This window comes from Ambystoma mexicanum, chromosome 3q, assembly GCF_040938575.1.
Source record: "Ambystoma mexicanum isolate Mex_15411 chromosome 3q, UKY_AmexF1_1, whole genome shotgun sequence".
NCBI lineage: Eukaryota > Metazoa > Chordata > Amphibia > Caudata > Ambystomatidae > Ambystoma > Ambystoma mexicanum.
Window position 1 is genome coordinate 1,035,884,937 of NC_090926.1, and position 16,543 is coordinate 1,035,901,479.

Below are 16,543 nucleotides of genomic sequence, written 5' to 3' on the forward strand. Positions count from 1 at the left end.
ACCCGCAGAGGGGGCTTGCAATAGCGACTGCCCACTGACAATGAGCATCTTTGGACACTGGTGTTCGGGGGGGAGGTAGGAGGGTGGAGGGGGTGTGTTGGGCTCACTTGGGTGGCGGGTCGATAGGGTGTTCAACATGATATCACATATGCCATAAACAGTGCACGATCAACCAATGAGATGTGTGGACATTGATCTTTGTGTACTAGGCCATCATAGGCGTACAGTCCATATTGTGCATGTCCCAGACACACACAGTGCCACGAGTCCCGTGTCCATGTATCAGCCACCAGGCGTGAGTGCTAGAAGCATGCATCAATGAGATGCTGACGAATGTCACGGCCCTCCGGTGCCTCGCAGACTCCTTGAGGTGCTGCCACATCCCCACCCTCATCATGACCATCATCAGGTGCTTGCAGTTCTGCGTCAGGGGGCATGGGCACATTTCTACGTACGCACATGTTGTGGAGCATGACACATGCCATCACCATCTTTGCAACCTTCTCATGGCGGTACAGGAGTGCCCCGCCAGACCTGCTGAGGCAGCGGAAACGACCCTTCAGTAGGCCGAATGCCTGTTCAATGACTACACGGGTACGTGAGTGGGCATGGTTGTAGTCCTCCTCATGCTGGTCCCGTGGGTTCCGGACTGGTGTGAGGAGCCATCTCTTCAGTGGATATCCAGCATCACCTGTATGTGGACGATAAACGTATGATGTGGAATGCCATTGCTACGTACGCACACCCCCCCCCCCTTCCTGCCAGGTCATTGCCGAATCACATACCCCACATTATCATGCATGTAATGAGACTCACCGAGTAGCCAGGATCTGTTCCCTGCGTGTCGCTCCATGTAGCGTGGTATTGTAGAGTTCCTCAAGACCATAGAATCATGGGTTGATCCAGGGAATCGGGCACAACAATGTGTAATGATCCTGTTGGAGTCACACACCATTTGTACATTCAGGGAATGAAATTGTTTTCGGTTGCGGTACTGGGCCTCCATGGCATGTGGGACGACCAATTCCACATGGGTGCAGTCGATGGCACCAATGCAACCCGGTATGCCGGCAAGTGCATGGAATCCCACTTTTGTGTTTGTAATTTCCTGCTCCGAGCGTGGTAGAGAGATGTAGTCGTCTGCGTGCTGCAGGAGGGCATCGAGCACTTGCAATAGTGTCCGTGAGAACAGTGGCTGAGAAATGCCATGCAACTGTCCGACTGTGTGCTGGTAGGTGCCTGTGGCCAGGAAGTGGAGTACAGACACCACCTTCAGTAGGGGTGGGATGGTGGTTGGGCTATCTATCATGCTGACAAGGTCAGCCTGTGTCATGTCCACAATGGCGGCTATGGTGTCCCGGTCCAGACGGTAGAGGGTGTGGATCTGCTCATCAGTGAGGTTGAACGGATGTGCTCGGAGGCGTGGGATTGCGGGCTGCCTGCGTGGTGGTAGTGGCTGTGCTGGCGGCCCTTGCTGGCCCTGCCTTGCCCTCCTCCTCCTCCTGCGTCTCCTCCGTGCGGCCGGTTGTAGTTGGTGTTCGTCTTCTTCTTGGAGTTGGAGTACTTGCAGTGCTATCAGGTCCCCCAGGGCCAACATCGCGAGTCCTGCCGGTAGCATTTCGGAGTGGGTGTGGTTGTGGGAGGAGACTGGGTGTGCAATTTATGTGTTTTCAGGCTGTATGGCCTCCACCTGTGGTGATTCATTCCACCTGTGCAAACTGCTCTCCCCTTTGGCCGAGCACGTCCCGCACACAACGCTGCAATTCGAGGAATGGCATCTTGCTATTGCAATCATGTATTTGTACCCGATGGCCGTGTAACATTGGTTGATATGTTCATTCTGCTGTGGTCCCATTGTTTCACATACTATCTGTGCAGTCGCGAACAGACTTGTGAAGGGTCAGTGGTACGTAGTACTCAAGTAACGGTGGGCCCTCATGCATCACTGTACCGAGTTGCAACGACGGGCGGGGCGTCCCATTTGTGGGTGAAGGCAGTTGCCATTTTCACACACAGCCGCACTAGATGGATTAATTAGTGATTTCAAACGGCCACAGATGCCTCTTCGACGTGATGTTGCAAATGAGGAATTCGAAGGGCGGCGCTTTCGGTTTTCAGCTAGCGGCGAGGAAATGCCCACAGGTCTGACTGCAAATATAACGTTCTATTGTTCAATGTCCTTGAGACAGGGGCCATGGCGAGGATGCAATGATTGATATGAATGGTTTGGGATGCGCAATAGCGACGTGGGCGATGAGGCCGGACGTTCCCAAATACATGTTACTTCACTACACTGGAATTACGGGCTGGGGCACTGTGGATTTTGCAGGCTGCATAACGCACAGACTCAATGGATATTTCTAATGTTATGTGAGTAAATATTCAGGCGTTTTAATCCCGGGATGAGGGAATGATGAATGGATGCATGGGCAGGTGATTTGATACAGAGTTTGCCATGTACAGGGCTTCTTGGAATCTATCCGCCTCCCCTGCGCTATGTGATGCAGGGCTGCCATAGTGGGACCATCGTCTATCTGGCCTTGTTGAGCCCTCCCTGTCTCGACGCGCCCTCAGACACTTGTGTCCATGCACGTTACCAATCCCATCTGATGGATTCTGTTTTGACAGACGCATGCACAGGTACACTCGTTTGTGATGGTGTTTACACCTCGATATAGATAGTTATGAGTCGCAAGTGGTTTTTGGGTGGTGATGATCCTTTGGAGTGGGCTAGCATGCATATGGCTGTGGATTTAGTGTGATCATTGAAGTGAGTTGTTCGAATGTAGTTCTGATGGCCATTCTATTCTTTTTCTTTTCTTTTGGTTGACAGGTATCTCCTCCCCTTTTGCCACTGCCATCTGTATGCCACTCCTGCAGATGGCTTTTACTCCCGACACCTGCTGCTTCGTGTTAATCAGTGGAGCACCATTACGATCTTATGGGACGATCGCCAATGGGCCACATGCCCTTACGCAGTACTGGTGGCTCGGAGCAACATTTCGGCCTTTCAGCTGGACTAGTGCCTCCCCATTGGGACGGCCCTGCGGTTCTGTGCGCTTCCATGTTGCCTTTTCGTATGTGAATGTGGCTCTGTGTACCATGATGGAACAGGGCGTCACACGAGTAGTGGCTGGTCATTTCTTGCGGATGCAGCCCACAATGGTGAAATGTGTTTTGGAGTTCATGGCCTAATGGCTGTATGGGCTTGGTGATTTTGTTGTGCATTAAATTTCTATTCTGATTTGGCCCGTGTAGCGTTCTTCTTTGCAAGTGATGTGGCATATTCCTATTTGGGGAGCGATGTATTGGGAGGAGATCTGCATTGGGTTCCAGCTTCGGAGTTTAGTTGCGTGGTACTGTACTGGGCGCGTTTGCCTACGAAGCCCAGTGAGGTCAGGGATGGGGGCTGCCAATATGACTGTTTGAATGTTGTCATGCTCAGGGGCGGGGGATTGGGTTTTGTGTAACAGATGCCGGTCAGCCAGGTGGACTGGTGGAATGATGTGATTTTCGGAATATTGCTGGTCACAGGTGCCTGTGTTTGCGTGCGTTTCGGGGGGGGGGGACTGTGGTCATGTCCATTGGATTGGCTTCTGTATTCGTGCCATCTGTGCCCTGCAGCTCCCATTGGCCCCTCTTGTGTTTCTTTTGTTCGTTGGCATGCATGGGTGACTTGTACATTTCACTGGTTGCATTGTGACTTCATTGCACCTACGGGGAGTTGTACTTTGTGGGCAGGGAGCGGTGTACAGGCACTCAGTGGGGCCGTTTACGGTTGATTCGCGATGCCGTACTTCTCACCATGGCGGAATGGTACATTCCGCCATGCTTGATGGCGTTAGGTACATGTCCGCTAGGGTCGGAATTAGCGTACCCTTGCGCCATGGTGGTGTTTACGGTTTGGCATGGCGCGCGCGCGCGTGCTTGGTGCAGTTAGCGTTGGCGTTCACTACGGTGTCGCTAATGGCTTCGTACTTTGCGGTGACGGGTCATAGTCGCACCGAGCGCTATTCGATGGCGGTATTGCATTTCCGCCATCGTTTTCCGAATTCCGCCAGGGTCGTAATGAGGGCCATTGAGAGCGAGCCGCCAGCGTGCAAAGGAAACACCCTCTGCACCTTTAGATCAGAGTTTTTGCATACTCATTACATTGTGCCTCATTACAAGTATACCGCCAATATTCCTGCTGTGCCATACTACGAGTATGGCCCTGGGGTGGAGGATTTACCTCCAGCATCATGCTGGAGTTAAATCCTCCAACTCTCCACTGAAACATTGGCTAAATCAGCGAATTACCGCTGCAGTAATTTCACCAAAAAAAGCCTCATAGAGTGCAATGGACTCATAAAAAATTGTGATTTACACTGCCACGGCCACTTTTCATCTGGCATTAATACCGCCGGACCAAGAGGCAGTGATAGTAATTCAGTTGGACGGTAATCTGGCAGATTTACCACTGAAATACCACCCTACTAGTAATGAGTCCCGATATCGCTGGTCACATGGGGGACGGTGGGGGTGAATGAAGAAGGACACCAGGCGCGGGACATGGGGGGGGCTCACATTACCCCCACAAACGAGGGTCAATTACAAGTAAATGGCCACGAGGTCATTTTTCTGCTAGACTAGTCACACCGCTTCACCCCAACCTTAGGGTCTACTTTCAAAAGCCCACCCCCATTTCAACAAGTCACCTGCTTTCTATGTTGCCTGTCCCTGACTCCTCGTTGTCGGGTGGTTTAGCCCCTGCTCCAACTCCTTATCTGCTGTTATGTTGATATTATTTTAATAAGCGCAGTGTTCCCCATCAGACATCTTGGCGCTCAAGGAGGATGGTCTCCTCGACACACCATATACTCCTCAAATCTTAACAGGAAGCCGTCGCCATTGAATCAGAACGATTAGCGGCAGCTTGGAGTCCACGCGATAGCCTTATAGCCGGCTGGAAGACAGCGCGAAGAGAGAGAAAAAGCCTAGCATTGGGACGGCCTAGAGGCGAAGAGCAGATCAGCAATAGAACGAGATGAAACAACACGAAGGAAGGATGCCTTAGTAGAAGCAAAGGTTAATGAATGATGGAAGCAACGAGACTGAACTACGGTGGCCATGTGGGCCTGTAAAGTAAAGGAACGTTTCCGATCGCTAAGGACAGGCCACCACCCACCGCTTGGCAGGGCTGTTCTTTCACCTTCTTCCCCACCACACATTCCCTGCACCACCACCCTTTCCGCTGACTGGTTTCGCCCACTTTGATGTCCCCCTGCATTTCCCTCCCCTTCTTCCTTACTACTCCTCGTCTCCCTAAATGCATCCCGCCTGGGAGACCTACACGGGGCAACAGGTCTGCATGGACGAGAGGAGTCCTTCCCCGGACTTGGTTTCGTCTCGTCATCAATTTCCATTGATGGCGCGAGTTAGGGAGGAAACAGGAAGTGGACGCTGCAGGTGCAGTGGGAAAGGGTAATGAAGGCTGTGGAGGGCATCGCACTCTCTGCTTCCTGGGAATACATTAGCATTTAGAGGACTCTAATAATGAGCATATCATTAACTAATAGGACACAGGGAGCATCAGAGACCCGGGACCCCACTGACACCGACAGGCGGGTGTACCCCACCCGCTCCAACAGGCAGAGGTTGAACGGAATGCACATGGATTACAGGAAGTGCATCCGCGGAGAGGAGTGTGTGATGCACATAGAACACGGGCCCTTGCAGAGGGGCGTGATATGCAGGAAGCACAGTCCCTGGGGTGGGTGCGAGTGGGATCGGTGGAACAGGGTCAATTGGTGTACCTGGGGACGCAGAGGTAGCGCCCTACCTAGGATGAAAGTGGGGGGCTGCAGAGGCACCATTGCCAATGTGGTGAGAGTGGGATTAACAGGGATCACATTCCCTGGGGTGATAGTGGGGTACACAAGGAACACACTCCCTGGGATGAGAGTGGGATACACAAGGAAAGAGAGTGGGGTACACAAGGAATGCAGTCACTGGGATGAGAGTGGGTACACAAGGAATAACTCACTGGGGTGAGAGTGGGGTACACAAGGAAAGCGAGTGGGGTACACAAGGAACACAATCCCTGGGATGAGAGTGGGGTGCACAAGGAATGGCTCACTGGGATGAGAGTGAGGTACACAAGGAATAACTTACTGGGTTGAGAGGGGGTACACAAGGAACGCAACCCCTGGGATGAGAGTGGGGTGCACAAGGAATAACCCACTGGGTTGACAGGGGGTACACAAGTAGCACAATCCCTGGGATGAGAGTGGGGTACACAAGTAAAGAGAATGGGGTATACAATGAATGCAATCACTGGGATGAGACTGGGGTAGACAATTAACACAACCCCTGGGATGAGAGTCGGGTGCACAAAGAATGACTCACTGGGATGAGAGTGGGGTACACAAGGAACGCAGTCACAGGAATGCCAGTGGAGTACACAAAGAACACAATCCCTAGGATGAGAGTGGGGTACACAGAAAGGACTCAATGGGAAGGGAGTGGGGTACACAAGGAAAGAGAGTGGGGTGCACAAGGAATGCAGTCACTGGAATGAGAGTGGGGTACACAAGGAACACACTCCCAAATAACACACTCTTTTGGATGAGAGTGGTGTGCACAAGGATCACAATCTCTGGGATGAGAGTGGGGTACAGAAGGAGCACAATCCCTGGGATGAGATTGGGGTACACAAGGAATTACTCACTTGGATGAGAGTGGGGTGCACAAGGATCACAATCCCTGGGGTGAGAGTGGGGTACAAGGGGAACTCAATCTCTGGGATGAGAGTGGGGTACACAAGGATTGACACACTGAGATGAGAATAGGGTACACAAGGAACCTAGTCACTCGGAAAAGAATGGGGTACACAGATAGCACAATCCCTTGGACGAGTGTGGGATACACCAGTAACTGTGATGAGACTGTGGGACAAAGAGACTATATTTCCTGCAGTGAGAGGGGGATACACCAGTCACTTAGATGAGAGTGGGGTACACAGAGACGACAATCCCTGGGATGAAAAGGGGCTACACCAGTCACTGGCATGAGAGTGGGATGCACCAGTCACTGAGAGGAGAGGGGGGAAACACCATTCACTGGCATAAGAGTGGGATACACCAGTCACTGGCATGAGAGGGGGGATACACCAGTCTCTGGGATGAGAACGGGGGACAGAGAGACCATATTCCCTGCAGTGAGAGGGGGATACACCAGTCACTGGCATGAGAGGAGGATACACCAGTCACTGGCATGAGAGGAGGATACACCAGTCACTGGCATGAGAGGGGGATACACCAGTCACTGTCATGAGAGGAGGATACACGAGGATACACCAGTCACTGGCATGAGAGGGGGATACACCAGTCACTGGCATGAGAGGAGGATACACCAGTCACTGGCATGAGAGGAGGATACACCAGTCACTGGCATGAGAGGGCGATACACCAGTCACTGGCATGAGAGGAGGATACACCAGTCACTGGCATGAGAGGAGGACACACCAGTCACTGGCATGAGAGGGGGATACACCAGTCACTGGCATGAGAGGAGGATACACCAGTCACTGGCATGAGAGGGGGATACACCAGTCACTGGCATGAGAGGGCGATACACCAGTCACTGGCATGAGAGGAGGATACACCAGTCACTGGCATGAGAGGAGGACACACCAGTCACTGGCATGAGAGGAGGATACACCAGTCACTGGCATGAGAGGGGGATACACCAGTCACTGGCATCATGAGAGGAGGATACACCAGTCACTGGGATGAGAGGGGGATACACCGGTCACTGGGATGAGAGGGGATGCAACCGTCTCTGGCATGAGAGCAGGATACACCAGTCACTGGCATGAGAGCGGGGGGCACAGAGACCATATTTCCTGCAGTGAGAGGAGGATACACCAGTCACTGGGATAAGAGGGGGATACACCGGTCACTGGGATGAGAGGGGATGCAACCGTCTCTGGCATGAGAGCAGGATACACCAGTCACTGGCATGAGAGCGGGGGGCACAGAGACCATATTCCCTGCAGTGAGAGGAGGATACACCAGTCACTGGGATAAGAGGGGGATACACCGGTCACTGGGATGAGAGTGGGATACACCAGTCACTGGCATGAGAGGGCGATACACCAGTCTCTGGGATGAGAGTGGGATACACCAGTCTCTGGGATGAGAGTGGGATACACCAGTCACTGGCATGAGAGTGGGATACACCAGTCTCTGGGATGAGATTGGGATACACCAGTCACTGGGATGAGAGTGGAATACACTAGTCTCTGGGATGTGAGAGTGGGATACACTAGTCTCTGGGATGAGAGTGGGATACACTACTCTCTGGGATGAGAGTGGGATACACTACTCTCTGGGATGAGAGTGGGATACACTACTCTCTGGGATGAGAGTGGGATACACCAGTCTCTGGCATGAGAGTGGGATACACTAGTCTCTGGGATGAGAGTGGGGCTACAGAGGCCACGATGCCTGGGATGAAACGGGATACGCCTGTCACTGGGATGAGAGCGGGGCACATAGAGAGCACCTCCCTGGGTAAGAGGGGGTACACCAGTCTCTGGCATGAGAGGGGGATACACCAGCCACTGAGATACGAGGGGGTTCCCAGAGAGGACCTGCTTCACCCCCCTTCACCCATTGCTTTCCCCCTCTCTTCCTCAGTGAGCCCAGATGTGTGGCCCTGGCAGACTGCGATTAGTATTAATGAAGTGATCTCGCTCTCGCAGACAGCAATTAAAGGTCCCTTTCTGCTGCTCATTAGGAGAGCCTTGAGTCGGGCCCAATAATGAGCCATTACCTCCCGCCTCCGCACCTGCCTCTGTACTCAGGAGCCGGGCTCGCCCTCCCACCCAATCCTGAAGTCCAGTCAGGTGTTCAGGATACTCACTGTGGCTGCGTATGAGGAACCTTGACTCATGATGGGTTTCAAATGAGATCATGAGTATAGTCTGACTGGGATTTACTAAACAAAGCCATCCATGGTGTCAGTGTAGTCACTGCCATGTCAAGTTCCCTCCAAGTGTGCACACTGACTCCTGAACTCCATCAATGTATTGATCGGTTATAGGTAGGGCACGGGGCTAGCAGAGGTTTTAGGGATGGGTAACGTGAGGCTGAGAGGGCAGTAGGATGTAGTGGACGATTAAGGTGGTGTTTGGGAGTGGGGTCTACATCTTGACTGTGCGCCCTTATCGTCACCTCTCTTGGTCACTGAAGTGCTCCTAGAGAGTCACCACAGATCGCCCCTCAGCCCTAGGTGTCTGTGTGGTGGTGGTGGTGCAGCAGAGTATCACTCAGCAGTGTGTCCTAGTCCCAGCACTGCTGATGTGGTAGGGGGCGGAGGAGAGCCTGTAGGGAAGATGTCATTTCCAGCAAGCCTAGAGGACATGATCCAAACGTTGAACCCTTATACACCCCAAAGGTTCATGAATTTTCAATGTTTTCAGGATTGGTTTGCTGTGGGGAATCTAGACTCCACCCGTGCCACCCTAAGACTATTTTATTTTTAAACCTACTGTGATTTCACCCATGCGTTACCTCTGCATGCACAGTGCCACGCCACGCGTTTGACACACATGTAAGCACTGACCTTAGACCATATACACTGATTTGTGTCTCTCTGATCAGGGATGGACTGGCCTATAGGGAACACTGCAGATTTCCCAGTAGGCCTCTGCACCCTGGGCCTCTTTTGTGTGGTATTACCACATTTTCTCATGGCCTTCTTCAAAAAGTGTAATATGGAGTCACTTTGAGAATTATTTCCAGGGCCTCTTTTAGTTCCCAGTCCACCCCTGTCTCTGATGATCGAGTGAGAATATACCTAGCGAGCTACACCGTAAGAATAATCGCTGGTAACACTCCATTTTAATGCACAGAAAACATGGCTGAAGAGGGAGACATTTTGCCCCCTGTTGCTGTATCCCTTGTGTCGGATGCTGTTGCTTCCCAACAGTGTGGGCCTTATGGGAGGCAGCGCCCCGGGCAGTGCAAGAAATGTTTGAGTATTATTTATCCTTTCCCCACCCACCAGCCCTTTAACCCTTTCCTTGCTTATTGAACTTTTGTTTTTGCATTCGATTTTGTTATTTTTCATTTGCTATATTATTATTCTCCTTTATGACGTTCACGTGTGTTATGCAACTCATGCTAGTCTTTCACTATTCATCAGGCACAGCCTTGGTGTACGTCCCCGCTACCCACAGGAGAGTCAATGAATCTTTCCAAAGCCTTACCAAAGTCTTCCAAGCTTATAACATTTAATTGAGGAACAATATCCCGTAACCACAAGTGATGCCATGAACTTATGCAACCCCCAAAAGGCGATGAGGATTGATGTACTTTTTAATGCTATAGGAGGTCTAAAAGCCATGCATCTGAACATGCCTTGCACACAGCGAGAGGTCCTCAGAGGCTCTAGGGCCTGTCCTGTTAAGGCTGATATCAAGATGCACATACAAGGGCTCTCACACGTGCCTATTGCCCGGGCACTAGAGAAGCAATTTCCTCGGAAAGAGACACTGCCCTTGGGCTGTGTGCTGATCTGGGAGTGATCATGCTGGGGTGGTTCTTTCTGGGGCTCCCTGGGTTACCTGGCGCAGTGTATCTTGAGTGCAGGGCCGTCACCCGCTGCACCCCTTCCTTTGGCAAGAATAGAAACTAATGACGCAATACTGACACGCCGGCATCTGTCTGTTTTTCGGCCCTCAGCAATTCGGGAAAATCCTGGACGTGGAGATCATCTTTAACGAGCGAGGTTCCAAGGTAGGTGCTGGCTGGGTGCTCATGAGTGTGCGGTCGAGTGCGACTCCAGGGCTGGTGTGAACCCTCGCTGTGTGTGGGGAGACGGGGCAGCTCTCACTGGCTGCTGCTGGTGCCATGAGCGGCCGCATGGAGCCCGGACCCAGTCCCCCTCCAGGGAAGCCGGCCTCTGCCCGTGTGTGCAGCGCGCCATTGTGTCCTTGTATGGGAATCCTGGCTTGGGGTCGTCTCTGTTATTGTATTGCCACTGCTTTCACGTGGCTGCGATATAACTGCCACGTGTGGCTGTTTCCTCCCTGGGGCTGGTAGGGGGCTGTTTTGGGCCACCATTGTACTGTTTTGCATGTGTTCCAAAAGCAGTATCCTGTAAAGAAAGGTGTGTGAGCAGACAATATACTGGCCATGTCCGACTACATCCTGCTACCCCACGAATCCCCCCGTCAATCCCGCTCCAAAGATCTCCCTCTCTTCCCCGCTGGGTTCCCTCTCTACCCCCCTCCCCCACCACCACCACTGAGCCCCCTATGTGTCACACTGGCGGTGTCTCTGTCCCACTGCAGACCGGTGTGTCCCTCGCGCCCACAGTTCGACTCTAATACTCTCTAAAGTTCTCAGGTTAGCCCACGATTCGCTCTGTTCTGCCCACTGGAGCGGCTGTCACTGTAACTCACCTCCATACCCACTGATTGGCTTGCCTCTGTACTTCTCATCTTACACCAAACCTCCCTCTTCTAACCACTGGAGGGGCTGCCTCTGTACCTCTCATCTTACACCAAACCTCCCTCTCCTAACCACTGGAAGGGCTGCCTCTGTACCTCCCATCTTACAGCAAACCACCCTCTCCTACCCACTGAAGAGGGTAGATGCTTTACCTCTCATTGTAAACCAAGCTTCCCTCTCCTACCCACTTAAGAGGACAGCCACTTTACCTCTCATTTTACACCAAGCCTCCCTCTCCTACCCCCTGAAGTAGCCTGCCTCGTAATTCAGATTTCACACCAAACCTCCCTCTCCTCCCCACTGAAGGGTATGTCACTGTTCCTCTCATTTGCCTCTGCACCCCTTAAGTCCCTCAATCCTCTCCTTTGCCCATACTGGCCATACCTGGGAGACCTGCCTCTGTTCCTCTCACCCTGTCCACTCTGTGTGGGGGCTCACCTCACTTCCCCTCACCCCAGGGGCCGCTCTCGACTTACTAAACTCTTTCTCGGCACCAGTCTTGTGCTGGGGCCATGAGGCAGACCCTATGGGTCCAGCCTCTCATTCATTATCTCCTCACTGCCAAGCTTCCCCCTGTGTCTGTTCTCTGGGAGGCATGCACTCCTCCCCACTGTGTGTTACTGACTCCCCATCTTGCTAGTGTCTTTCTGTGTTGTTTCCTCTTCGCCTTGTTTTCTGCTGCCCAGAGGGAGACTCGTCTCTGAGGGGACAGGATGAAACCTTGAGATGCCTGTGCCTCCCGGACAGAGTCATTGGCATGTCCCCCTGTAGGGCAACGCCCCTCTGCTTTTGCTAGCAGGGGGCCTGCAACCGTTGGCTCTCCAGATGTTTTGGACTACAATTCCCATCATCCATTTTCATTGACAATGCTGGCGGGGGATGATGGGAGTTGTAGTCCGAAACACCTGGAGCACCAAAGGTTGCAGACCCGTGTATCTAATGCATAATATACCCTTACTTACCACTGACTGCTGTTGTGTCCTGCACTCTCCCTTTCTCTCCCCACTCTACTCCCCTCTCTCGTCTTACCGCTCCCTCGTTGCCTATCCCTAATTCCCCTATTTCACTCCTTCTCCTGCCTTCCTCTTCCCTGTCTCACTGTTTGCTACCTTACACGTCCCTCCTTCTGTCCGTGTCCCTTTACTCTTTCTCTGTCACACTTTCCCTGCCCCGCCCCTTTTCCTCTCACAGGGTTTTGGGTTTGTAACTTTTGAAACCAGCATGGATGCTGACCGGGCCCGTGAGAAGCTTAATGGTACCATCGTGGAAGGACGCAAAATTGAGGTGCTGCTCAGATAAGTCTTGGTGCATGTCTGCCTGTCACGGGCGGGATCATGCCTGCCTGTCATGTGCTGTGCCCCTCCATTCTATGAGCACTGCCTGCCACCTACATGCAGGCTGAAGCCTGCCTGCAACATGCAGAACCCTGCCTCTTCGCCATTTGCAGGTGTCTGCCTGCACCGTGCGGTGCCATACTCAGCCAGCCTGTCATTTGCATGCCCTGCTCTGTCTGCCCGCCTTAGTACCCGGGGAAGGGGAATCCGGCACTGAGAAGGCCCAACAAAGGCACCCTTGTGTCTAGGTCTCTGTTTATGGAAGCTAGTTTGGGGGGGGGGGCTTTTTTGTAGAATGTTCTCTTTACTTGGGCACCCTTTTTAGTTTTGTCAATTAGGCGGTGCTTAAACGCCTTCTATATTCCAAAACTATTCAATTGTAATACAGGTAGGAAGGCTATGTGTGGGGGTGGACAGCTTGTCGGTATTGTTTTGTTATTTACCCACCCACTGTCTGCCCCTTCATTCCCAAAACACACCCTCAAGGGACATCTTTGAGCTAGCTGTAACACGTGGCAACATCACACGTCGAGCTGTTAGGGCCTGCAAGTGCTATTTTTAAGCAACCTTCTGAGAGTGGATAGCTTAACAGCAGCTGTCAAAGTGTTACAGGTGTAATACAAATCAGCCCCTTGACTTATATCTAGTGCTTGCAGTAAAGTCCTGTGCAAAACAAGCATTGGCAAACCAGCAGTTTTGGCTTGTGTATAAGTATTAGTCATTTGGCATGCTATGCTATCATTTGTCGAGGTACTCGGGGCCTTTTCCAGCTGTTGTCCTATGGCCAAGTAGTACCATTGTTGCACTGCCTGGAAAATGCCTATCCCATGCTTTCACAAAAGCCGAAATTCTTGTCTTTGCCAAAGATTGTCTTGAATGGTACAGGATGAGCATTGTTAGAGGTGGAAGCAAACCTGTACAGTAGAAGTCTGGAGACAGGCAGGTCCCTGTTGCACATTAGTACCGGGCAGACAGGGGGTGGGGGGAGAAGGGCTCCTCAGCTAATAAGGAGGCTCGGAATGGGGGAATTACCAGACCATTCCCCTCCAGCGGGGAAGTGCTCCGTCCCCTCCACCAAATTCCCACCTGTCCCCCCCCCTCCCTCCATTTACCTGTTTTTTGCTGCTCCTCAGGATCAGACGCGCTGGAAACACTTCTGTCTCGAGTGCGTCCGCTCCCGATCTGCGACACACCGCCCTGGAAAGGAAGAACGAACTATACATAGTCCCTTCCCCTTTCTATGACGGCCATAGTTTTTGTTTACATCTTTTCCTTTTTTTTGTATGACCGTCATGGAAAGGGAGATGGGTCCGCCTTCCCATGGTGGCCATTTTGTTTGTTTACTTTTTTAAATCTATTTCCAATGGCCGGAATAGAAATGGAAAAACTGACTTTGTTTTCCCTTCACCGGCTGCCATTTTTTAAACTTTTTTTTTTTTCTGTTCCGTAACACTGGAACATTTCAGAACAGAAAAAAATGCTTTTAGTACCGGCTGGGGTACTAATAACAATAAGCCCCTCGCTTCACTCGTGCCTGCAACTTTGGATCCCGGGGCATTACTTGAAGTGGTAAAGCCCACCCCCTGCTCGGGGCTTATTTCTTAAATAGAAGGCTGGATATTTCTTAAATAGAAGGCTGGAGGCAGGCGGGCGCCAGTTGCACAGTAGAAGGCTGGAGAGAGGTGGGCACCTGTTGCACCGTCGAAGGCTGGTGGCAGGCCGGCTCCGCCATGCACGGCCCACATCCTATGCATGCATGCAGTTCCCTTCCTCATCAGTCATGTGTTGTGGTGAGCATGCTGTACATGTCAGCCCAGGAGGTGTTCTGACTTGTAACTCTGCATAATGCATGCCAGAAATGCCCAACAGGTTGAAGGCTCTGGAACGGTGGTAGGGCACGAGGCAGTGATAATCTGATGTTCAGGGCTTATATCTGACAGGGGATTGTCTTTTAGCCAGCCCTGCCGGCCATCCAGACGTACTAGCCTGCTGCCAAATCTCTCCGGTGTCAAGTGCGCAGTCGTAGTGTGAAAGTGGGCACCTTACCATACGTTCTTAATGCCAAATTTTAACACCGTCATCCTAAACTTCCATCTCGTTTCAGGTGAACAATGCAACTGCCCGAGTGATGACCAATAAGAAAGCAGTAAACCCCTACACAAACGGTAAGCCACCCCAGTGCCCGCCCACCAGCTTGGCCCCCTTAAAAGGGGACCTTTACCGCTTGAAGAAGCCGCAGGTTCTGGCGGGCTGCTCTGTCTCCCACAGAGCGCATGATCCTATTGCGTTACAATGAAAGGTCCACCAATGTTTTCTCGCCCATTGTTATCAAAAGATACATCTGCTCGTGGTTTAAATATTCCCATAAAGGGTGTCGTTTTCAAATCCTTGGAGCAGACAATAAAGGCTTCAAAGCAAGGTGTAATGCTTGTACTTATCACTTCCCCTTCCAAGCTATTTTCATGTCTTATGTCTCCTCAAACACCCTAATGTTTTTAATGTAATGCGCCATGCTACTGTTCCCCTTGTATACCTAACTTGCACCCACACTCTCAACATTTCTTCATTTGACCTATCTAGGGGGGTATTTCTTGACAAACACCCTTATGTTTTTCTGTGTCATTGTCTCGTACACATTGTACACTACTGTAACTGTAACTAGCGCCTTGAAGCCTCAGGACTTCGTGCGGTGCTATAAATGTAAAAATAAATTTGCCCATAAGTGGCATCATGCAAGGTTTGTATCTCTGCTGTGCTTTCTGCCTCTGTCTTGGGTGTACACTTAGTTTTGCGCTTGGGCGAGATTTTCATGAAAGCATAAAGCAAGTGGATTCCTCAGTTTGGCACCTGCTTAGGAGCAGGCGGATTCCATAGGAATCCATCAGCACACGCTATCTGAAAAGTGTCATTTGTAGGCAGTGTTTCCTTTTTTGTAACAAAACGGAGAGTAAAACCCGAACACTAAAGGTGGCTTTGCCGGGTTTTACTCTTCAGTTTTCCACTCTGCCCTGCAAGGAAGAAAGTGCATTAGTGCTAGCGTTGGCAGTGCCCTGCATGAAATTAGACTTTATGATAAAATTACCCCAAAAATGTCATGCATTGTTAGGACTTCTGAGGGGATGTTGAAGTGGAAGGCTTAGGTGATATCTGTTACATGCTTGTCCTGCTCCCCACATACCACTGCTCATCCAGCTCCCCCACGACATCTCAGGCAGTCCAGGAACTCGGACACAAACAATACACAGGAGACCAGAAGTAGAGAGAAATGGGCTGTAATGCAAACACGCACCAATGCATGGGAGGGTTCTCCCTGCTCTGCCCCTCCGTGGCCCGGCTCATCATTATGTACAAACGAGTAGCTAAATCTATTCTCCACCTATAAACCAGCACATATAATGCTCGTATGATAACAAACAGGTCATTTCGCAGAACAGGAGGAGGAAAGTACATTTTGCAACTGCAGGCTGTTTCTGCGAGGCAGGCTCTGACAGCCTTGGCATTTGAGCGAGCAGCGTCGTCACTGTATACATTTCCAGGAGGGGCTCTTCATGCCCGGCAGTCTGAGGCATCACAGCCTTCCACAGCTCAACTGTGCTCTGCTCTGCGGCATCGGTTGGCATGAGTGTTCAGCTGTTAGGCCAGTCTCTTAGGCAAGTCTGTAAGCCAGTCCCTTTGCATCTGATGTATGTCAATAACCCATTTATCTAT

At 51.6% G+C, this 16,543-nt stretch overlaps 1 protein-coding gene across 9 annotated transcripts in view; it reads left to right on the plus strand.

Annotated features, from left to right (window-relative positions):
• The window catches only part of RBFOX3 (RNA binding fox-1 homolog 3), a 3,087,537-nt gene that overhangs the window by 2,999,494 nt on the left and 71,500 nt on the right, over nt 1-16,543 (plus strand). For 8 of the 9 annotated variants that reach the window (XM_069655212.1, XM_069655215.1, XM_069655213.1 and 5 more), the window contains 3 exons: nt 10,731-10,784; nt 12,693-12,785; nt 14,940-15,000. In XM_069655212.1, coding sequence (XP_069511313.1) covers nt 10,731-10,784; nt 12,693-12,785; nt 14,940-15,000 — 208 coding nt within the window. The remainder of the gene's footprint in view (nt 1-10,730; nt 10,785-12,692; nt 12,786-14,939; nt 15,001-16,543) is intronic. The other variant, XM_069655211.1, reaches the window with a different exon arrangement.